General features: G+C 45.2%; 1 protein-coding gene across 1 annotated transcript in view; it reads right to left on the reverse strand.

The window, feature by feature from the left end:
* Positions 1 to 374: 374 nt before the first annotated feature.
* Positions 375 to 24,968, reverse strand: part of LOC130367512 (uncharacterized) — a 40,095-nt gene continuing 15,501 nt past the window's right edge. Inside the window, exons 4-10 of the mRNA XM_056569934.1 lie at positions 22,158 to 23,918; positions 21,228 to 21,445; positions 8,892 to 8,971; positions 8,173 to 8,382; positions 5,982 to 6,095; positions 5,038 to 5,181; positions 375 to 2,742 (exon numbers count right to left, since the gene is read on the reverse strand). Coding sequence (XP_056425909.1) covers positions 963 to 2,742; positions 5,038 to 5,181; positions 5,982 to 6,095; positions 8,173 to 8,382; positions 8,892 to 8,971; positions 21,228 to 21,445; positions 22,158 to 23,916 — 4,305 coding nt within the window. The 5' untranslated portion in view covers positions 23,917 to 23,918 and the 3' untranslated portion in view covers positions 375 to 962. The remainder of the gene's footprint in view (positions 2,743 to 5,037; positions 5,182 to 5,981; positions 6,096 to 8,172; positions 8,383 to 8,891; positions 8,972 to 21,227; positions 21,446 to 22,157; positions 23,919 to 24,968) is intronic.

Consider the following 24,968-nt stretch of genomic DNA (forward strand, 5'->3'; position numbering starts at 1 on the left):
ACTGTTTTAGAAGTGGAGGTTGTTCACACAAACATGTGACCAGCGATTGGCTGCAGCATCACACGTGAACCTCCTCTTCATTAAAGGGGTACTCCACTGCCCCAGATTTTGGAACATTTAATTCTGAAATTTGGGTGCGGGGGTCGTGATGTCCCGGCCACGCCCCCTCAATGCAAGTCTATGGGAGGGGGCGTACGCCCCCTCCCATAGACTTGCATTGAGGGGGCGTGGGGTGATGCAACAGTGATGTCACGACCCCACACCCAGCTTTTGGAACTAATTATACCAAACACTGGGGCAGTGGAGAACCCCTTTAATGTGTGTCCTGCAGTCTTCCAATCCCACCACAAAAAAAAACATTCACAGGTTTAAGTTTGAAATATTCGGTCAAAACTTTATTATAAACACAAAAAATCCAGGCTTTAGCAATGGAGATATAATAAAGAACATTGTAATGGTTGATCTGGTTAACACTGAATACCAAATCAACATGTAAATGTGTATGTGTATTTAGTTTTACACCCCAAAAATTGTGGGAAAATGCATATTCAATCCCAATTTAACAGTGGTCTCAGACTTGTGTCTGTGAAGTATAAAGAGGTTTCTAAATCTAATTATGTGCAAAATCAATATAATACTGCTGAAGCTAGAACATATGTCACAAACCTACGTACATATATCAGTTCTAGAAAGTCAGCCATCAGTTCTCTCCCAACCATTATTCTGTCTGGAAATTAAAACTTTTGTTCTCTAAAATGCCCTATTGTTGAAGATTCAAACTTATAACTTTTGAAGCTTGATAAATAACCGTGTGTCTGTTTTTATATATTTTTTCTTTAATATACAGTACTTTATTGTCATTAATGTCTTGTTTAATTCCAACACGCTCTTCTGGTTCTTCCTATGAGATATCCTATAGAATAAATGCTCCACCAATCAGATTCTGCTCCGGGTTGACTTCTTCAATGAATGGTCATCACAGCTGCTCCTCCCCCTAATATCTTTATTGAACCATCACATAGATATAATGCAGCATGAAGGGGCTCGGTGAAGGTGGCGGTAAAGGTGTATATGTGAATGATGGGGTCACACAGCTCATAAAAGGACAGCTCCCCAGCCTCATAATCCAGACAGATCCTGACTCTATTACTGGTAATTTGGTGAGGTAGCAGGAACTCTGTATTGTCATGTATTACTAAACACTCATTATTATACATCTGTCCTCCCCACAAACCCCAGGACTTGTTATTATGTCCAATGCATGAGTGACCTCTCTGTCTGTCTATACTGGGATAACACATCCCCACTATCCAAGTCCTTGATATACTGATCTCCACATCCCAGTAATGTCGTCCTGAAGAAAATCTACTGCTGCTCATCACCTGATAACCATGGAACCTGTCTTCTGTTTTTGGACGATTCTGCTTCTCTTGTGCCCTGGTTGCAGTTTTTAGGTCGTCTGATATAAGAAGAGAATTTCCAGCCGTGTTCTCATCTAGTAATATGTCTGCAGGACCCTGCCCATACATCCCTTCTGCTGCAGTTTCCTGCCCTTGAACAACCCCAGATCTGACTTTCACGTTATCACTCCCATGTTCTATACCTGACACAGGTGAGGTTTGTGTGTGACTGGGTGGGGATTCGTCCCTGTCATGGCGTTTCCGCTTGTTTCCTGGTTTTGCAGGTGAGATGGTCTGTAGATATGTCATTATATCAGAAAAACCTTCATGTAACATCCCTGTAATTCCAAAGACATCTACATCATGTAACTTATGTCCCTCTGTGTCCTCATCACCTCCCCCCTCCTCAGGATCACACAAGTCACCTGTGTCTGGTTCCTGTAAGACAGTCAGTGGATCCGTCATGTTACACAGCTCCTCAATGTGTCTCATCTTCCTGGACAGCTCGTCCTTCTTTATTTCCAGCTGATGGATCAGAACAAACAGTGACAGTGACTTTTCCTTTTCTTGCCTGGAGATCTCACTCAGGACCTTCTTCTCCAGGTCGTCCAGTCGTCGCCTGACGTGTAAAAACAGGGCAGTGACTCTCTCTGTTTCTCCTGCTGCTTTCTCTTGAGCTTTTTTCTTTCGCTCCTTCAGATTCTTGACTTTTTCCTCAGTCTTCTCTCTTTTTGTGACCAGTCTCTGCAAAAAGTTTCTCATTTTGTTTTTCTTATTCTCAGCAGTCTCTTCTAGAGACTCCATCTTATGTCCACTGTGTTCTCCAATCAGACAGCAGGACACACAAATACAAGTAGCGTCCTCAGTGCAATAATATTCCAGGATTTTCTTATGCACAGAACATTTCCTATTCTGCAGGGAATTGCTGGGTTCTATTAGGACATGTTCTGCTTCCTTACTGTGAACTCTCAGATGGTCATCGCACAGAGAGGCCTCACAGTGCAGACAGGACTTCACAGCACGTACAGGAGAGTAAATACAATAAGTGCAGCAGATCCCGGTGATCTCCTCCTGACTAGATAGGAAACGTTCTGCTACATTCTGTAATGTTATGTTCTTTATCAGTGCAGGCCGCACAGGAAACTTTGCTCTACACTGAGGACAGGAATAAGCCCGAGAGGCCCGAGAGGCTCGCTGTGTATACAGGCAATTATCAATACAAGCCTGGCAGAAGTTGTGTCCACACGTCAGGGTTACAGGATCTGTAAAGATGTTCAGGCAGATGGAGCAGCGCAGTTCGTCTCTCAGATCTGCAGACGCCATGTCTTCAGTATCTACAAGACTGGAAACAGTGTGTTTTTAAGGGGTGTGTTTCAGCACACATGACATTGGACAACCAATGAATAAGAGCTGTCTATTAACCTATAATCTCCTGGATGTAAGCAGATATCTAGTGTTACAGGTAAGAAGTTGATCTCCTGCTCTATGTACACCCTCCCTCTCCAACTATTCAAGTGTCCTTCGTGCAGTCATCACTCAGGTTTCTGCTGTTCGCCTTTATTGTAGTTAATAACTACTCTCTTCATTGCCCACAACTGTAATTGAAAATATGCAATTATATTTATGTGAGCCGTGTAAATATATATCTCTATTATATATATATATATAAATAAATAAATAAATAAATATATACAGTTATACAGGTGCAAGAAAAAGCATGTGAGCCCTTTGGAATAATGTGGATTTCTGCACAAATTGGTCATAAAATGTAATCACAACAATAGACAATCACAGTCTTCTTAAACTAATAACACACAAAGAATTAAATGTTACCATGTTTTAGCGAACACACCATGTAAACATTCACAATGCAAAAGAAGCAAGTTGGTCATTTTTAACAAACTGCCCGCCATCTAGGCCTATGTGACTAAGCTGTTGAGAGCAGCGGTTACACGAGTGTAGCACACAAGACGAACAGGCTCCAGCTGGCCAAGACAGACACCAGAAGAGAGGATCATTGATGTGCTGACAAGCACGAACAGCTCCCAGTTTTTTTGACCACTATCCAAAGACAAATGAAATCTTCATTACACCCATCTCATTTTGCTGTCATCTCACCCATTATGTGTCCCACCCAGCCACCGTCGCCTTAGTTTCTAGTGATGTTGTAAAATAAATATGGACTGCTAGATACTGGATCCGTAGCTATGAATCCAGGTTCTCTTTGGCATCCAACGACAGCCGGGTTCAAGTATGGAGGCCTCATGGTAAGTGCTTTAATAATGGCTTTGCTGTAGCGTGAAACATTGTCCCAACTGCTGTTGGGATCACCTGGAGAGTCATCACATATGACAGTCAATCACCGTTTCTCCTGTAAGTACAGATACCCCATGTGTGACTTTTTCATGGTAAAAAGCACACATGGGGCAAAGAAAGAAAGCTTGACATATGGATGTTATATCTGGCAACACGCTGGTTGTGAGCGCTCCCCTGCTCCGTCCACCTCAGCCGGCGGCACCGGGATTCGCATAGCAGGACACGCCCTCATGTGAATCTCAGTCTGTCACTCACCTTCCCTGTCTTCTGTCCCTACTGTGCTCTCGCATCACCGGCGTGCGTGTCCCCGTCTCCTAGGGCACGCACGCCGCTGCTCTATGATTTAAAGGGCCAGTGCGCCCTTGATTATGATTTGCACTTGTACCTCCCTTATAAGTATGTGCACCTCCCACTATTCCTTGCCGGATATTTAAGTGCCCTGTGCCTGGTCTGCCTCTTCCATGTCAAGACTTTCAGACATTCTGCAAAAAGCAGGCCGAGTCTCATTGTCAGATCCTGAGACTCAAGCCATAGCAAAATATATCCAAGAGAACCTCCAAAAAGGGCTTTATCTGAAAGTCTTCCTCTTCTGCCGGAGCTGGTTTCTTTGTCGGGAAGAAGGATGGTTCTCTTTGTCCTTGTATAGACTACCGGGGACTTAATAAAATTACGATCAAAAATCCCTACCCTATGCCTTTAATTTCTGAACTTTTTGATTCGGAGAGCCAAGATTTTCTCCAAATTGGATCTTCGGGGAGCATACAAGCTCATTTGGATTCTGGACGGAGACAAATGGAAGACACTCGTGATGGACACTGAGTATCTCGTGATGCCTTTTGGCCTCTAACGCTCCAGCTGTCTTTCAAGAATTTGTTAATTAAATTTTCCTTGACTTGCTTTACACTTGTGTCGTCGTGTATCTTGATGATTTCCTGATCTTCTCTTCCAACTTGGAGGAGCATCGTTCTCATGTCCGGCAGGTTCTCCAGTGCCTCAGAAATAATCGTCTGTATGCCAAACTTGAGAAGTGCCTATTTGAGAGATCAAGTCTTCCCTTTCTTAGTTACATTGTATCTGGTAAAGGTCTTCAGATGGATCCTGGCAAGCTGTCAGCAGTGTTGGACTGGCCTAGATCTACTGGCCTACGGGCCATTCAGCGATTCTTGGGGTTTGCCAATTACTATTGTCAGTTTATTCCTCATTTTTCTTCTGTAGTCGCTCAGATTTCCCTCTCACAAAAAACTGAAAACTGTAATCCTAAAAATTGAGGCCTTCTCGCGATTCAAATCTGCATTCGCCTCAGCACCTGTTCTCTCTATACCTGATCCAGAGAAACCTTTCTATTTGGAAGTGGACACATCGTCCGTAGGAGCTGGCACCATCCTGAATCAAAAATCCTCCAAGAGCAAGACTGTAACCTGTGGTTTCTTCTCCAAGACCTTTTCGCCTGCTGAGAGGAAATACTCTATTGGAGATTGGGAACTTCTCGCTATTAAAATATTAAGCTTGCTTTAGAGGAATGGCGGCATCTTTTGGAGGGTTCTCATCATCCTGTAAGCATCTATACGGATCACACAAACCTTTTATACCTACAAACTGCTCAGCACCTGAATCCCTGGCAGGCTAGATCGTCTCTTTTCTCTTCAAGGTTTAATTTCTTCATTCATTTCCGTCCTGCAACAAGAATGTCAGAGCCGATGCTCTTTCTAGAGCCTCTGATGTGGCTGGTCTGGATTCTACTCCTACTCATTATTGTTCCTCTTGAGCGATTGATTTCTGCTGCACCTGTTAATTTTCTGCAAATTCCTCCTGGTAAATCTTTTGTGCCTTCTCAACTGCCAGCGGGCCTTCTTCAGCCTTTGCCTATTCCGGAAACTCCATGGTCTCACATAGCAATGGACTTTCTTACCGATTTACTACCTTCCAGCAACAATACGGTCATCAGGGTGGTTGTTGATCGTTTTTCCAAAATGGCTCATTTTGTTCTGTTGCCTGGTCTTCCATCCGCCCCGCAGTTGGCTAAACACTTCCTTCAGCATATCTTCTGCCTTCATGGCCTCCATTCTCACAATAATCTCTGACCAAGGAGTGCAATTTATTTCCAAGTTCTGGCGGGCTCTCTGCTCTCGTCTTAAAATCAAGCTGGACTTTCCTCTGCTTACCATCCTCAAACTAACGGCCAGGTAGAAAGAGTTAATCAAATCCTGGGAGACTATCTCCGTCATTTTGTCTCAGCTGGACAGGACGATTGGGTTGGCCTCCTACCTTGGGCCGAGTTCTCTTACAATCACAAAGATTCTGAGTCTACGAGGACATCCTTCTTTGTAGTATATGGTCATCATCTTCGTCCTCCTCTTCCTGTCTCTTCTGGTGTGCCAGCTGTGGATGAATAATTACAAGACTTTATGACCATTTGGCAAGATACCCTGCTCGCTTTGGTGCTCGCCTCCTCCCGGATGAAATCTCAAATGGATAAAAAGAGAAGGTCTCCTTCGAATTTCTTCCCTGGTGACAAGGTCTGGCTTTCTTCTAAGTATATCTGTTTCAGGATCCCCAATTACAAGTTGGGTCCTCGCTACCTGGGACCGTTTGAGGTCTTGCAGAGAATTAATCCAGTCTCCTACAAGCTCCGTTTGCCATCCTCCCTCCATGTTTCCATTCTCAAGCCATTTATCTCCGAAAGGGTTTTCACCAAAGCACATCGATCCCATTCCTGTCCGTCCACCGTCCATTGCCCGCATGCGAATCTCGGTCCGTCAATCACCTTCCCTGTCTTCTGTCCCTCCTGTGCTCTCGCATCGCCGGCGCGTGTGTCCCCGCCTCCTAGGGCGCACGCGCGCTGGTGCTCTAAGATTTAAAGGGCCAGTGCGCCCTTGATTATGATTTGCACCTGTACCTCCCTTATTAGTATGTGCACCTCCCACTATTCCTTGACGGATCTTTGTGTGTCCTGTGCCTAAGAGAAGGTGTACTTTGTATAGCCCTGTGTTTCTGACCTATCTGCTCTGTGACCTGACCTTGCTCTTGTGCCGCCTGCCTTCTGATCTCCTCTTACGTTCCTGACCACGCACCTGTGCCACCTGCCCTGACCTTCTGATATCCAGACTACGAGTTTCCATATCCCTCCAGTGCTAAGTTTCATCTCAGCAACCTGTGTGGACGAGTCGTACCAGCGGCACCTTAGACTCCGCTCCCTGGTTTGGCCCACGTTATCTTCCACACAGGTACAGCGGATCCACTACTGCCGTGAGTGTTACAATGGATTTCCAGGCATATTTTTTCACCATGTGTGCAAACATTGCAAACCCCTCAGAAGTCACCCCGTTTAGAAGTCTACACCCCTCAAGGTCACAAATGGGCATTGTATTTAAAATTCCTTGTTCCCTGCACATCGATAAAAAAAACTTTTGTATAGATATTTAATTTAGGTAAACAGACACTTATTACCATACTGTTGCCTTTTTAGCACAATATTACTTTAGTATTTGGTCTGCTAAATCCACTGTCCTATATATATTTATATAAAACTTAAAAAGGGTTACTTTTGTTACTTTGCTATTTGTGGCCACCTTCAGCCTGTTTGCAGTGGCCGGAGCTGGTAGGGAAAGCCGAAAGAAGCTGAGAAGTTTGGCATTTTGAGTAACTTCCATTGACTTTAATGGGAGTCAAACAAACCGGTAGCCCAGCAGGCTACTCTGTTTAAGTAAGTCTGGGAGGACTAATCAGCACTACAAGGGATCTAATGGCACCAAGGAGGCTTTATATACCGTACATTTTTTTTCCTTATCTCCTCACAGCTGATTTCCTCACTAATCTCAAGCAGAGGTGGAAATCAGAACTTATAACCAGGGTTTAAACTTGTCATTGGCCAGTCTGCAAATATTGACCAAATATTATTGACCAGCATGTTATTGCAGTTATTGTCTGTTGCTAGGGCATGTGACCAATGAGCTGTCAACAACAGCTACAGCACTGTTCTGTCACCATTTGTGTTTAGATACAGTGAGAGTAACTGCAGGCACCACATGAGTGCAGGTTAGAAATCAAAAGCTCCTTTCACTGTACTATTACAGCACAGGTTCTCAAGTATATAAAGTGCTTAAAGGGGTACTCTGCTGCTCAGCATTTGGAACAAACTGTTCCGAACGCTGGAGCTGGCGCCGGGAGCTGATGATGTCAAAGCCCGCCCCCTTAATGTAAGTCTATGGGAGGGGGCGTGACGACTGTCACGCCCCCTTCCCATAGACTTGCATTGAGGGGGTGGGACGTGACATCATGAGGGGGCGGGGCTATGACATCACGAGCTCCCAAACGATGAGCAGCGGAGTACCCCTTTAAGCAGTGTCAAGCTCATATTATATTTACCTTTAAAAAGTGCTTGTCCAGGGGTATGGCCTGGAGCTCGAGATGAGCGGTCACACATAGTAAGGGCTCCCAGTCAGAGCCTGCAATTTACCTCTCCTGCACAGTATCCTGTATTCCTTGAAACCCGTAACCAGCTCCAGTAGCCGCAATATGCCGCCTAAACCCGATCAGCATCTGGGATAGGACCGTTCTGTGGTAGAGAGGCTGCAAGATTTCCCCTGCACTGAAAAGCAAGATGGCGCTGGCCATGCTGCAGCAAACACATACTCTCAGGCTGCAGCAGCACAAGGGACACCTCTCCCTGAGGAAGACACAGTAGAGGGTCCGAAACTGATCCTGAGGGAGGTGACACTCTCCTTCAGGCTATACAGGCCTGCAAAACATCACAAACGTGCAAGATGGAGGAAATGAAAATGGACATTGACCTGCTAAGGCAAGAACAACAGAACCTCCAGGAGTGTGTTACACAAGCTGAGACCCAGGTCTCAACTGTAGCAGACACTAGAGCCAGAATCTCAAAGACTCTTACTACTCTTCAGAACCAACTGAAACAAACCAGGCAGAAAAATTATCATCTGGAAAACCAACTATGCCGTAATAACTCTTGGAAGGTCAGACCCCAGGGGCTTTTATTAAAAGCTGGCTCAAGGAACTGTTCTCGGATGTCTGCTTCTTCCCTGCCTTTGCTTTGGAGCGGGCACACCATGTCCCTGCCAAACCACCTATCTCTGAGGCCCCTCCTGGCGAGGCTGTTCAATTGACCGAGACCTGGTTGTACGCTCTGCTGGCCGTCTTCAAGATGTCACCTACAACAATGTTAAGGTGTCCATTTTCTCTGATTTCTCATTGGACTTGCAGCGAAGCAGGGACACCTTTGCATCCACCAAAGTCTGTTTTAGACAGAAGGGTGTAGTGTACTCCATGGCTTACCCGGCTAGATTGAGAGTGGTGGATGGCAATAGAGCAATCTTCTTTTCTACACTGCGGGAGGTTGACGACTGGCAAGACAGAAAAAATCTCACTGAGTGCAGTTTCGCTTTGTTTCCTACTACTTTGTGTAAGGGGAATTATCTTTGCTCCCCCGGAGGACATCTTATGGTTTCCCTTCCCAATGTTTATCATTCCACAACCTTGCTACTGGAGGCTTTACCAGGACCTATATTCTTTATATGCCTAACTGAAGTCTTCTGGACCGGCTAGTACAGTGTTTCCCAACCCAGTCCTCAAGGCACACCAACAGTCCAGGATTTTAATTTTTCCCTGTTCACCTGGGGGACCTGGGATGAGATTTGTGGTTCCCTGTTATCCTCCCCCTGGATTCTATCTGCCCACCAGAGTTATTTATGAACCCTCCTGGCTACAGCAAAACTACCTGTTGTTTATACTGTTGTGTTATATAAATTCAGCTGAGGAGTGTTTTTGTCTCATCACACCAGTGCATAGACTGCTACAGCGTTCTATTGCGCCTTAGCCCCTCGAATGGAGGGGATTCCTGTTAAGTGCAATTTTCTATTTTCTTCCCCGTGTGTACTAGTTATTTGTCTACCCTCTTTTTTTTTTTCCATCTCTACTGGTTACTGTTATTGTATTCTAGTTGAATCTTGGATCGCATGTAATAGGGGGCTCTCCCCACTAGATGGAGCCATGATTACATCTATGCTGGTACTGTTGTGCCAATGTTATCAATGTTTCTATGTCTTTACCTCATCCCGCACATTTTAGTTTTATTTTTTCTACCAGGGCGCCCTACCTGACATGTGTTACTTCTGTCTATTTATCCCTAGTCGTACTGATGTTAGTTGGCCTTGACTATTGGACAGGTTCTCTGCTTTCATATACATTTAATATGTTAACATGATGGGAGTATATCTAATGTCTTGGAATTTCAGGGGGGTGGGCTCTCCTAAGAAATGAGCGCTGGTATTTACACATATTTGTAGATTAAATTCACATATTGTTGCACTCCAGGAGACTCAAGTTACTCCTGACAAAAATCAACCTTCTGCTCATTTCGTAAGATTGTAAGGTGGGAGCCGATATGTGTGCATAAAGACCTATTCACCATTGGGGAGATTTATCAAAACCTGTGCGGAGGAAAAGTTGCCCATAGCAACCAATCAGATCACTTCTTTCATTTTGCAGAGTCCTTGTAAGAAGCGATCTGATTGGTTGCTATGGGCAACTCAGCAACTCTCTGCACAGGATTTGATTATTTCTTAATAATGACCCTTTTGTCTATTTTTTTATTTATAACCCTCCTCTTGCATCCTTGGACATTATTCATACAGCTGTCACGTTTGCTTTCGGGTACCTCCATACCTGGGTTTTATGTGTAGGGGATTTTATATGGTTCTGGACCCTGCCTTGGATAGGAATAGCCCTAGAGGTGCACCTCTCCCTATGAGCTGGCCTCTCTGCTGGTGGAGGTTGGCTGGCTTGACATCTATAGGCATAGAAACCCTACTGCTTGCACTTACTCCTGCCATACCATTGGTAGGAATGCACTTTCCTGTATAGATCTGGCATGTAGCAATTCTATATATTCGTTATATGTACTACCAGGTACTGGATGTCTCCTATCCACCCTGGTCTATCTCGGACTACTCCCCCATATTGGTAGATATATACATGCCAAGCTCTAGGGGTCCCCGAGGGTGGCAGAATCATCCCTTTTGGCTAGACCTATTAGAGCCTCGGGATAGGATTCCTGACCAGCTTCTGTTTTTTCTTCAGTACAACTTGGCAGAGGGATCACCTATCTTGGTTTGGGAAACACTGAAAGACACATCCAGGAGGGAGAAGTTAGGTGCCAAATGCTCAGACCTGGAGGCCAGATATGTTACAAATCCTTCCAAGGTTAAGAAAACTGACTGACTCACCATGGGCCGACAATATATGCTTCATCTTAATGAAAAAATGAATCAAAAGCTGTTCTTCACTAAACAATTCTACTTTGAGCATGAGAACCAGTCCAGTGAGCTCCTCTACCTCTCCGATCCTTAAACTTAAAGGGGTACTCCGCTGCTCAGCATTTGGAACAAACTGTTCCGAACGCTGGAATCGGGAGCTTGTGACATCTTAGCCCCGCCCCTTCATTACATTACACCCAGCCCCCTCAATGCAAGTCTATGGGAAGGGGCCTGAGGGCTTCCACGCCCACTGCCATAGACTTGCATTGAGGGGCAGGGCGTGACCTCATGAGGGGGCAGGGCTATGACATCACAAGCTCCTGGTGCCGGGTCCAGTGTTCGAAACAGTTTGTTCCAAATGCTGACCAGCGGAGTACCTCTTTAAAGCCTCGGATGGATCTCTTCTGTGGGATAACAAGGGAATTGCTAGTCAGTTCTCCTTCTATGCTAACCTTTATTCCTCTCAGGTGCGATATGACTCTTATTACTTTATCTGTGGACAGTTGTGAGTCCCTTGAATCCCTTTATTACTTTAGTTGAAATTCAGGAGGCTCTATCGGACATGGCCAGGGGTAAGTCTCCAGGCGCTGAAGGCCTTCCTTTCGAGCTCTATGTTAGGTATTCTGAGGCCATGCTCCCAGCCCTGTGGGAAATGTACACAGAAGCATTCCTAGAGGTAGTCCTTCCAAACTTCCTTTATGATGCCACCTTAGTGGTAATCTTGAAATCTGATAAGTACCCCCTAGTCCTTGTTAACTGTTTGAATAAAGTTATTCTCTTCATTATACATCCCGATCAATCAGACTTTATCCCTGGCAATTCCGGTCTGATAATATTAGGAGAGTGCAGGTGGCAGTCCAGGTGGAAACAGCACTTGGCAGTGATTGGACCTAGACTGCATAAGATGCAGCCAAGGAACTTGATTCAGTGGAATGGGTTTATCTTCTTAAGGTCCTTCAGAGAGTCGGGTTTGACCCTATTTTCTGGAAGAAGATCTCTGTATTGTACCATTGTACCTGTCCTTGCTTCTGTTTGCGGTGGCAGTGGAGCCCCTAGCCCTGCTTATACGCCTGGACTCATAGTACCTTGAAGAGTCAATGGGTAGCAGGAAAGAGAGGATAGGCCCGAATACCGATGACATGGTGTTGTTTATGTCCGAACCTGCTTCCACTCCCATGTACCATCCAGTTAATGGATAGATTTGTGGTTTTCTCAGGCCTCTACATAAATTGGTCCAAATCTGCCATTATGGATCTCGGAGGGCACTTAGCCTGACAGGATGTGTAGCCTGCTGATGGTGTCATCGTTTAAGTACTTGGGTATTTTTTTTCATTAGAAGGCCTTTACGGATCTGGAGTTCAATGTCCTGCCACTTCTCCCTTATACAGTATCCGTGAGAAAATCAGGATTTGGGGATCTTTGCACCTCACAGTTGCTGGCTGCATCAATATCATTAACCTGTTATGGTCTTAAGGACTTGAGGACCTGGCTCGCTTCATCAACCCTTCCTCTTTGCAGCCCCAATGGAAGGCTCCCCTCCTTGGTGTGGGTCTCTCCTTCCTCTTTACAAGTTGGCCCTTCAGGTCTGAAGAGTGACTAAACAGATTCACTCATGCAATGATGTTCTCCCTGATCTTTCTCTGTGGCACAATCCAGCCCTAACACACCTTATGGGTCAAGTACTAAAGTGTCAGAAGGTAGAACCCTACCGAGACAGCCGGGGGATGCAGGAGCCATCCCTCAGCACTGCTAAACTACAACTACTCCCATCATGGAACAGTTATAGTACCGCAGAGTTGAGGGACAGCTCTTGCACATCCCCCTAGCAGCAGGACTCTTTTTGGACTGTTTGGACCACTACTCCCATAATGAACAGACTCCATGATGGGAGTTATACTCCAGGGGCTGAGGGACAGATCGCATCGGGTCTCCCTCCTGAGGCCCGCATTTATTAACTCAACAAGAGGGCGGCACATGCTGCTCCACTGCTGTCCCTGCCGGCTCCAGACAGGAAAAATACAGCTGAGCTCTGCAGTGTCACAATTCATAATCTCTGCCGCAGGGAGACAGGAGCCCTGATTGGTCACCAATTAGAGCTCCTGGCTCCAGTCAGGCATTATGAATTGTGACACTGCAGACATCAGCTGTATATTCCCCGCCGGCAGGGGATGCAGTGGAGCAGCATGTGCCGCCCGCTTGTCAAGTTGATAAATGCAGATCGCAGCAGGTCTTATAAGTGAGACCCATTGCGATCTGTCTCTTAGCACCTGTAGTATAACTCCCATCATGGACAGAGTCTGCTAAACTATAGATTTCATCATTAACTACAGCCCCATGATGGGAGTTGTAGTTTAGCAACAATTAGAGGCTCCCTGTTAAGGAATACACTGTATTATGAGCGCTCTTCCGAGGGGAGAGCGCAAAAAAAAAAAAATGTACTCACACTTTTTGTGTTTTCCTTTTCTTCTCATTTCAGATACATGAATGTGGAGGACTACGACGATGACCAGCGTTGGTTTTTTTTGTTTTTTTTTTCAATAAAAGGCTTAGAGGGCTGTGGGGGAGTGTTTTTATTATTTTGTTTTTGTATCGTGTTTTTTATAATTGAATGTTCAGGTTTAGTAGTTGAAGTAGTCTTGTAGACAGAATCCATTACTAAGATGGGGTTAAGAGTTAGCCCCAAAAACAGCTAGCGCTAACCCCCTATTACCTGGCACCCACTGCCCCAGGGCAGGAAGAGCCGGTACCAACAGGCCCGGAGTGTCAAATATGGCTCTACTGGGCCTAGGCAGTAACAGGCCAATAACAATGGTCCTCGCCCACCCTAGTAACATCAGGCTGTTGCTACTTGGTTCTTATCTGGCAGAGGCTGAAAATACAGGGAACCCTATGCTTTTTTAAAATAAAAAATAAAAATTTTGCATAATGAAAACAGAGCAATACTTACCACCCTGGCTTCAGGCCTAGTCAGTGTAACTCTGCTCCTAATGATGCCATTACTAGGGGTGGAGCTACACAGACCAGGCTAGAGAAGAAGCTAAGGGTGGTAAGTGGAAGCCTGCCTACTGTAGATGGCTTTATATACAGGATAGAGCCCAAAGAGTTAACCCAGCACTGCACAGCAGCAGCGTGGTTTAACTATTTCCTAGCCGGGCTCCTGTATAGTATACATGGGTACATACACCCCAGTATACTATACAGCTGGTAGAGGCAAGTAGTGATGCTCTGTACCCTGTATATGTATATGCTATTCATCACTCCTCCCCTCCTTACACTCCATGGGCCAGGCGCTCTGCATCCAACCCATGGAGTGGTACCCTGAAGGCAGTGAAAAAAAAAAAACTACCACAGGGTACAAAAATTACTTTACATACACCTGCGAAAACAGGAAAAACGCAAGAAAAACTGCCAAAACGTGTGTAAAAGCTGTGGTAGATTTTCTGGCGTTTTTGCTGGTGGAAAAAAAAAAAAATCAGTAAAATCCTAGTCCAGGACACACCACTTTTCCTGTGAGCTGCAGATAAGGAAGGGGGGGGGGGGGGGGGGTAGGAGGAGATTTATCATTGTATTGCTGTTCAAAGTCCTTTTATGTGTGTTTTTTTTTGCGCTTTTTTTTGCTGTTTGCGCTATTTTTTTTCTTGCTAAACTTGGTTTAACTACCAGGTCCCCATCCCTTGAATGGGGTCCATTGAAACCGGCATTGTCAGTTGTCTTCTGACCTATTTAAAGGGTCCATCCTCCTCAAATTTAAAAAAAAAAAAAAGCCCTAAACAGGACCGAAGACAATGGCAATTTGAACTTAGCCTATCATACACACATACATAGCAAAAGAAGAGTTTGTCCATTGCAGAACGCGCAATCTTCAACAATTTATTGTTCAAAAGCCAACATCAGGACAAGGAAAGTCATGTGGCGCGTTGCAGGTGTCAGCATACACATTACTCCATAGAAAGAATTTCATTATATAGGGAAACGTAACCACATCAGGTGAGTTCTGAGTAGATGTAGCCAACTCAGATCAGCCAATTTAACCCCTTAACGACCACGGATGTAAACGTACGTCCTGGTTTGGCGGTACTTCGCGCACCAGGACGTACATTTACGTCCTGTGTATGGCCGCGAGCATCGGAACGGTATCTGAGGCAGTGCGGTACTTTAAACAGAACCCATCGTCCAGCATGGCGGCCGGAGGTCCCGTCACCTGGCTCCGGCTGTCTCCCGGGTCTTCTGCTCTGAGATCGAGCAGACCAGAGCAGTGGATAGCCGATAATACTGATCGGTGCTATGTACTATGCATACCACTGAACAGTATTAGCAATCAAAGGATTGCTATAGATAGTCTCCTATGGGGACATAAGTGTAAAAAAAAAAAATGAAAAAAAAAGTGAAAAATCCCCTCCCCCAATAAAAATTAAAATAGTCCGTTTTTCCCATTTTACCCCCAAAAAGCGTAAAACATTAAAAAAAAAATAAACCTATTTGGTATCGCCGCGTGCGTAAATGTCCGAACTATCAAAATATAATATTAATGATCCCGTACAGTGAATGGCGTAAACATAAAAAAAAAAAAAAAAAGTCCAAAAATGCTGCTTTTTTGTCACAATTTATTAAAAAAAAAAATTCTCTAAAAGTTTTATACATGCAAGTGTGGTAGCGATTTTAGATTACTGATTTTGTACAAAAAGTTTTAGATTTTTGTTAAGCAGAACAAAAATATAAAAGTATCTAGCCATGGGTATCATTTTAAATCGTATTGACCCACAGAATAAAGAACACGTCATTTTTAAAGTAGAGTGTACAGTGTGAAAACAAAACCTTCCAAAACGTGCAAAATTGTGGTTTTCATAAAAATTTCCTCCCCAAAAATTTTTTTGGGGGGGGTTCACCGTACATTTTATGGTAAAATGAAAGGTTTCATTACAAAGAAGAATTGGTCACGCAAAAAACGAGCCCTTATATGGGTTTGTAGATTGAAATATAAAAAAAAAAAAGAGTTATGGATTTTAGAAGGCGAGGAGAAAAAAAAACGAAAAACGCAAAATTAAAATTGGCCTGGTCCTTAAGGTTAAAATGGGCTTGGTCCTTAAGGGGTTAAGTGCCGCACTGCCGCGATCTGTATTGATCACGGCATCGGAGGGGTTAAATGGCAGACATCAGCCCAATCGTTGATATCTGCCATTACCGGCGGGCCTGCAGCTGCCAACAGCCGCAGAGACCTGCCGCGAATGAAACAATTGCAGCTCCTGCGCTCACATCACTGCCGAGCCGTAAGTGTACGGCACTGTGCGCGAAGTAACGCTATGCAGCGCCATACATAAATGGCGTGTGTTCTTAAGGAGTTAATAAAAATTGTAGACAATTGCGCGTTCTGCAATGGACAAGCTCTTCTTTTGCTATACTGTGCTATTGTTGTAGCCCTTCACCAGCCCCAGATGCAGTGGGGAGTTATGGGCAAGCTGGACACTGCACGTTATTTCTCTTAACACATCCCCCCCATCCAGTAACCTCAACAACCCCCTAGCCATCCATAGTCTCCTCCCCCTCCTAATCCATCCATCATCTCCTCACCCATCCATCCAGTCTCCTCACCCTCCACATCCATCCAGTGTCTCCTCACCCTCCACATCCATCCACTGTCTCCTTACCCCCCCCCCCCCCCCCCCCCACGGTCTCCTCACACACACCCCCCATCCTTCCATTCATGCACGGTCTCCTCACTGCTCCCCAAGCATGTACACTCACTCTCCAGTGCTGCTGGTAAAATGTGAGGAGGGTGATGCTCCTGTGTACACTGCCGGTGATGGCGTGGGGTCAGACGCAGGGACCTGTCAAGGGCTTGGAGCAGACGTGCCTGTCTGTTCCCTGAAGCCCCTGGACTGTCCGGCCCTGCACAGATTTTTAAAGAGCCGTTGCTGGGGATAAAGATAATGGACCTGTTTCCTGCTGCTGCAGCATAATGTAGTGCAGTGTGCACTGCTCCCCTTACGCTCCTTATAGGCAGCGATTTTAATCCCATACTCACTGTTAATTGTTGCGCTGCGGCGGCCGATCCCGCTGCCCTGACCATCATTACTACTAGAGCGGTGGCCTGACATGTTTTGTGGCCTGCGCCCCCCCAATACCACTACCACCACCAGGTGTGATGGATGGGGAGATATGGCCCCATCACATTCATATCTTCCCACAAAAGATTTTGTCCCTCCTTAGGAAGACAATTGCCCTTCGATGGATGGACCCGAGGCCTTCGACCATTACTAAGTTGAAGACTCTGATGAATTCTGTGGTGCCCTCCACTGAGTTAGCTTACAAACATTGGAAGTGCTGACTAAATTCGTTAGAGACTTAGTTCCTCTCCCAGGCCCAATGCTCGCAAAATACGACTAATCACATGCCTCCCATTATGCCTTGATTATGTCCTTGCCCTTCATGTCCAGTTACGTTCGGGATGACAAAGGTTTCCTATACCCACCACTGCGGGTTTAGTAGGTAATCCTGGGGTAAGAGTCAATCCTGGGTAGGTGTTTTTGGTTCGGAAGTCGGCTGGTATGGGCCCCACTATTTTGTATATACTACTTCGTTATGATCATTTACACGGTGATATAAAATTATAAAAACGTAACATTCTTACGGTTCATCCCGTCCCCATACCAATGTTTTTGTGGTCGCTAAAAGGTCTCTGTACTTCCTTATCACACTTGACACAGATGTGTTACCACTACAGCTACATACTGGCTGTAGAGGGTCATCGAAATGAACGAGATTGACTGTAGCATCACATGTGAACCTCCTGCATTACACAATATAGATGAGGTCCTCGTGCAGGACTTCCTGTTGTCACCCAATGCAATTAATTATAATGCCACAGGACTCTCGATTGCTTGAAATATTAGTTTTAAATTTATTAAACACACAAAAAAAAATATATTATCCAGGCTAGAGCAATGGAAACATAATATTGAACATACGTTTTGCTGCTCTTGTTAATACAGAATAGGGAAAGAACAAAAATCTAAACACCAAGCGTAAAAAAAAATCTAAACAAACATATCCAGTCTTCAAATATTAACAATAAAGTCCAAATCGTATCATACACATTTCTGTACTTTAGTGTTGCCAGAGAAATGTGTATTTTCCTGTACAGTGTAAGATACTGGTTACTGGAGGTATTTGGATTTTAAAGTATTCCAAGGGGTTAAATAGGTTATATAGTTTTTTCCAATGTGAACTTTGCATTAGTAAAATAAAGAGGAATTTTATAAAAATTGTACATATTTCTGCCTCTTGCTCGCTACATTTCTGATCATTTAAAAAGGAGTAAGGCTGCATTCACACTACACTTCGGTAATACGGGGACCAGATCCGGCTGGGGGATGTGAAAACCGGGTGCTACTGTACCCCAGCCGGCTCTGACCCCCATCTCATTCATTTGAATGAGCAGACAAATTTTTTGCCCTGTACCCAGGTTTGTGACCAGACTTAAAGGAAATCTGTAGTGCTAAGAACTTATCCCCTATCCGAACAGGGGGGGGGGGTCCGCGCGCTGGGGCCCTCCCCCACAATCTCCTGTACGGGGCCGCAGCAATGTACAGGAAAGGGGGCGTTCCATCTCCCGCACGAGGTGGCAGCCGGCACGCCCCCTCCATGAATCCCAGAGATACATGGAGGTAGCGTGCCTGCCGCAGCTTTCTGCTGGGGACGACAGTCCTTCCGAAAGACTGCCGCGGCCCCGTACAGGAGATCGCATGGGGGCCCCCAGCGCTCAGACCCCCCCTCCCCCCCACGATCTACAACCTATCCCCTTCGGATAGGGGTAAGTTATAAGCACTACAGATCTCCTGTAAAACCAGGTCCGGCTGGGGTACTGGAGTGCCTGGTTTTCACATCCCCCAGCCAGATCTGGTCCCTGTATTAAAGGGAAAACTGTCCCCATTCATCTTCACTAAACTAGATACACCGGGTTATAGTGCGGGTGAACAGGAGACAGATACGGGGTTTCTGGCAGTTATACATACCTGCAGTCCGGTGCGCGGTCCCTTTAAAAGGTCAGCTTCTTCCTGCGATGAACTGCGCGCTGGAGGTGGGCCCGCCTGCTGGATTTGAATATTCATGGGTGCTGGTCATGCGAGTGCTCAGTAGGCACAAGCGCCCATGAATATTTAAATCCAGCCGGTCGGCCCGCCTCCAGCGCGCAGTTCATCGCAGGAAGAAGTGGACTTTCAGAGGGACCGGTTGCCGGACTGCAGGTATGTATATCGGTCCGAGATCCCACATTGGTCTCCTGTTCACCCACACTATAACCCGGTGTATCAGGTTTAGTGACTGTTTTACTTTAAAAAGGAGGTATTCCAGGAATTAAACAACAGGTTTTTTTCTTTCAAAGACAGCTCCATCATTGTCTTGTCTCCAAGTTGGGTGTGGACCTGCAGCTCAGTTCCATTGAAGTGAATGGAGCCAAGTTGTAATACCACATCCAAAGTGGAGACAAGGAGGGCGCTGTCCTTGAAAGAAAAAAGTCCTGTTTTTTTTATTCCTGGAATACCCCTTTAACAAAACGTAGTGTGAATGCAGCCTTATCCAGGTTTTATTTATTTAACAGGTCCCCAAATGCATTAAACAGTTACCCCCTCTGATCCTACGCTGATCCCCCACCAAGACTCCTGTGGGGACCCCAGTCTTTTTTTTTCTGTTGTTGAGATTACGACACATGGCCATTCAGTGGCCTTAGTGGTCACATGTCTTACTTTAGGCATCACTAATCAGTGATAGCAGCCATGAACACTGTGGCAGTCAGGTGACATCCGTTCAAGAAAGACGACCAGGGTGCCGACAGGGATTGGAGTGGTAAAAAAACCCTTTTAATGATCCGCAGCGGCGCTTCCCTTGTGAGATCAGCAATCAGATAGAGTCCGATATGGTATAAAAAGTATTCACATTTATTGTGCATACATCTTTAAGAAAAAAAAAAGCAAGACGCGTTTCGGGGTTAAGTTACCCCTTTCTCAATTGCAGGTTAAAAAGGCTATCTCAGAGACAGCCTTTTTAACCTGCAATTGAGAAAGGGGTAACAACCACCTTGTTTTGTTTTTTTTCTCTTAAAGACGTATTCACAATAAATGTGAATACTTTTTATACCATATCGGACTCTCTGATTACTGATCTCACAAGGGAAGCGCCGCTGCGGATCATTAAAAGGGGTTCTTTACCACTCCAATCCCTGTCGGCACCCTGGTCGTCTTTTTACTGATCTCACAAGGGAAGCGCCGCTGCAGAATATCTTCCTTTTCCTAAAGCAACTATTTTTCTTGCCTACCACCACCAAGGCGTTCGGCCAAGTTCCTGCAGACTGCAGGCCGAGATCTATCATCTGACCCCACATGAAGGGGTGATACGCTTGTTCCAAGAGTCCCCCAGGTGAGCGCATAAGTGGGCAAAAACACCCACGGAATCACGCGAGGCGCTGTCCTCTCCTTGTTTTCTCTCTTACTTTTAATGATTCGACATATAGCAAGCAAGAGGCAGATATCTACAATTTTAAAATTATTCCTCCTAATCTTACAATGGTCCCTTGGAATTTTTATTCTATGAACAACATTTATAAAGTTTTGCTTTTCTGCGACCGTAATAACGGTCTCTAAACTTTGTGCACAAAGAATGGAAAATGTTTAAAATAATCTAATTCTATTCAAACAGCAATAAAGCAACTGCTCAACCTAAAACACTAAGGCCCTATTCACTCGATGGACAGTCTGTGGGAGTCTGGAGCCGGCAATACAAGCGAACACTAGGACCGCTATGAAATGTGCCGTCTCCACAGATGCCAATACATTTCCAAGGGGATTCCACAGAAAGATTAAATGTTCTTTCCTACTGCAGAGTCCTCAGATTCACTATAGACCCTTATTAAAAGGGGTACTCCGCAGCTCAGCGTTTGGAACAAACTGTTCCGAACGCTGGAGCCGGCGCTGGGAGCTCGTGACGTCATAGGCCTGCCCCCTCATAATGTCACGCCCCGTCCCCTCAATGCAAGTCTATGGGAGGGGGCGTGACGGATGTCATGCCCCCTCCCATAGACTTGCATCGAGGAGACGGGGCGTGACATCATGAGGGGGCGGGCTATGACATCCCAGCACCGGCTCCAGCGTTCGAAAGAGTTTGTTCCAAACGCTGAGCTGCGGAGTACCCCTTTAAGACATTTATCTTGTAAAAGAGAGCTGACGATGATAGCGAATGACCAAACCCCAGATGTGAGAAGGACGAGGCACCCAAGAGCATCTCCAGGCACAAGCAGCACATCGAGTGTCCAGGACTTCAGCAGCATGGTGGTGACAAAAGAAAATGGTGCCGTGTCTTCAACGTCAATATCCAGAGCTATATCCAGTCTTTGCTCTATTACTGTTGTGGTCCACCAGGCCACAGTAACAGCAGTATTTGAATTCTGAATGTAGGGGGCAGGGGCTTCACGTTACCATTTAAGTTTCATACTAAAAAGGAAAAAACTGTCAGCTTTCTCCCCCCGCACTAACCAGCAGTACTGGCAGGTGGTGCGTGGGGAGGGGCGCTGATCAATTTGATGCTTACCGTGCCCGAATCCGCCGCGCCATTCGGGCCGTAATCTTCTATTTTAGGTATATGCTAATGAGGTCCTAACTGGCACCAGCCGGGGTAACTGGCACTCTGACGTCAGCGCCGCCCAACTCATCAATATTCCTCCCCTCTCTCTTCATTATAGATCGGGGAGAAGAGAGAGAGGCGGAGGGAGGGGAGGAATATTGATGAGTTGGGCGGCGCTGACGTCAGAGTGCCAGCTAGCCCGGTCGGTGCAAGTTAGGACCTCATTAGCATATACCAAAAATAGAAGATTACGGCTGAACGGCGCGGCGGATCCGGGCACGGTAAGCATCAAATTGATTAGCGTCCCCCGCACTACCAGCCAGTACCGTTGGTTAGTGCAGGGGGGGGGGGGGGTTGTATGTCGAAAGCTGACAATTTTCCTTTAAGCTAAATGAGGACAGAAAATTACAATTGCTGTAAAATCTTGGTAGCTTTGCAATTGGTAATTTTGGTCATGTGAATTTTAAACACTCGAAGTCTGTACCCCGACCTGTCGATATGCTATCATTGTCTTGTTTGAGTTATTCCAATACGCTCTTCCTGTTCTATGGGTTGCTGAATCGGATAAATAGCTCCTCATAGCTGCTGCTCTCCATTTTCTTTACAGAACTCTCATATACATATAATGCAGCATGAAGGGGCTCAACGAAAGTGGTCTTGTAGGTGTGTATGTGAAGGAAAGTGTCACGTATCTCATAAAACGACAGCTCTCCGACCTCATAATCCAGACAGATCCTTACTCTATCACTGCAGATCTGGTGAGGTAACTCGACCTCCTTACCGTTATGCATCACTGAACACTCCTGAGTATTCACCTCCCCTCCCCACAAACACCAGGACTTTTTATTGTGTCCGATGAGTGACTGACCTCCCCTCCTGTCTATACTGGGATAACACATCCCCACCCTCCACACCCCTGAGCTACTGACCTCCAAGTCCCAATAATGTCGACCTGAGGTAAATTTCTGGCTGCTCATCACCTGAGAATACTGAAATCGCTCTGCTGTTTCTGGACGATTCTGGTTTGTATCTGTCCAGGTTGCATTTTTTAGGTCATCTGATAAAAGAATATCATTTGCAGCCGTGTTTACATCTAGTAATATATCTACCGGACCCTGCCCATAGATCCCTTCTCCTGCTGCTGTTCCCTGCCCTTCGAAACCCCCAGTCCTGACTATGACACTATTGCCTTCATATTCTGTACCCGACACAGGTGAACCTTGTGTGTGACTAAGGGAAGATTGATCTCCGCGGTGGCGCTTCCTCTTTTGTTCAATTGAAGGTGAAATGGTCTGTAGATATGTTATCATATCCACGATACCTACATGTAACATCCTTGTAAGCACCTCCCCATCTACATCATGTGTCTTATGTCCCCCTGCATCCTCATCGCCTCCTCCTTCCTCCTCAGGATCACACAAGTCACCTGTGTCTGGATCCTGTAAGACAGTCAGTGGATCCGCCATGTTACACAGCTCCTCAATGTGTCTCATCTTCCTGGACAGCTCGTCCTTCTTTCTTTCAAGCTGCTCGATCGTATGAGATAGTAATGGCTGTTCTTTCTGCCTGGAGAGCTCATTCCGGACCCTCATCTCCAGGTTGTCCACCAGATTCCTGAAGGCTATAAACTGGGGAGTGACTCTTTCGGCTCTTCCAGTTGCTTTTCTTTGCGCTATTCTCTTGCGTTTTTGCAGACTCTGGACCCTCACCTCAGTCTGCTGTTTCTTTGTGGTCAGGTTCTGCAGAACTTTTCTCATTTTACTCTTTTTTTTCTCAGATGTCTCTTTTAGAGACAGAATCTTATGTCCACTGTGTTCTTCAATCAGACAGGAGGCACAGATATAAGCATCATCCTCAGTGCAGTAATATTCCAGAATTTTCTTATGGACAGAACATTTCCTGTTCTCCAGGGAAGTGCTGGGATCAGTCAGGACGTGTTCTGGTGACTTACTGTGAACTTTCAGGTGATCATCACATAGAGAAGTCTCACAGTGCAGACAGGACTTTACAGCAGGTACAGGAGAATCCACACAGTAAGTGCAGCAGATCCTGGTGACCTCCTCCTGAGGTGGCTGAGAAGACCGGAAATGTTCTGCTACATTATGCAGATTTCTGTTCCTCTGCAGTTCAGGCCGCCAATGAAACACTGTTCTACATTCAGGGCAGGAATAGTGTGGAGCCCTGACCTGTGTATTCAGGAAATGATCAATACAGCCCCGGCAGAAGTTGTGTCCACATCCCAGGGTTACAGGATCTGTAAAAATGTTCAGACAGATGGAGCAGACCAGCTCGTCCCTCAGTTCAGCAGACGCCATGGCTTCAGGATTTACAAGGGAGGAAGAGGAAAGAGTATTATGAATGGCAGATTCTACCACATGTGACGTTTCACAACCAATGAATGAGAGCTGCCTATTAACCCTATAATCCCCTAGCTGGGAACAGATGTCTACTCCTCAGTCTGCAGTTACAGGGAAGAAGGTTGGTTTCAGGAATGTACAGTCTGATAAGGGGAGAGGCAGAGTCATCTTTCTGCTCTTCACGTTGTATAATACTGAATATAGTATTGTAGGTAATATTTTGTTTTTTTCATTAAAAGGTTTAAAAAAATAAATAAATAAAAAAGCAGCAGGATTAGGACCTTGTTATTTGTATGAGGCTAAGCTGACTCTCCAAGAGATGATCTGGGAGGAAAAAAAAAAAAAAAAAAAAAGACTTTCTTCTACTTTTGTAGAAGCACTTCAGGTTTTTTCCCCCTTATATCATACACATTCACCAACACTCAAACTCTCCATCAATCCTACAGCGCCATCTATTTTACTCCAGAACAGCTGAATCTGTCTTTACTGTCACTGGGCCATGTTATAACCAGCATGACCCACAGAAAACCAGTGCTTAACCCCTTAAGGACCCAGCCAATTTTCACTGTAGGACCCGGCCATTTTTTGCACATCTGACCACTTTCACTTTAAGCATTAATAACTCTGGGATGCTTTTACCTTTCATTCCGATATTGCTTTTTCGTGATATATTCTACTTCGTGTTAGTGGTAAATTTTTGTCGATACTTGCATCTTTCTTGGTGAAAAATTCCCAAATTTGATGAAAAGTGAAAATTTAGCATTTTTCTAACTTTGAAGCTCTCTGCTTGTAAGGAAAATAGACATTCCAAATAAATTATATATTGATTCACATATACAATATGTCTACTTTATATTTGCATCATAAAGTTGAGATGTTTTTACTTTTGGAAGACATCAGAGGGTTTCAAAGTTCAGCACCAATTTTCCACAAAATTTTCAAAATCTGAATTTTTCAGGGACCAGTTCAGTTTTAAAGTAGATTTCAAGGGCATTCATATTATAAATACC

The sequence above is a fragment of the Hyla sarda genome, chromosome 4, assembly GCF_029499605.1.
Source record: "Hyla sarda isolate aHylSar1 chromosome 4, aHylSar1.hap1, whole genome shotgun sequence".
NCBI lineage: Eukaryota > Metazoa > Chordata > Amphibia > Anura > Hylidae > Hyla > Hyla sarda.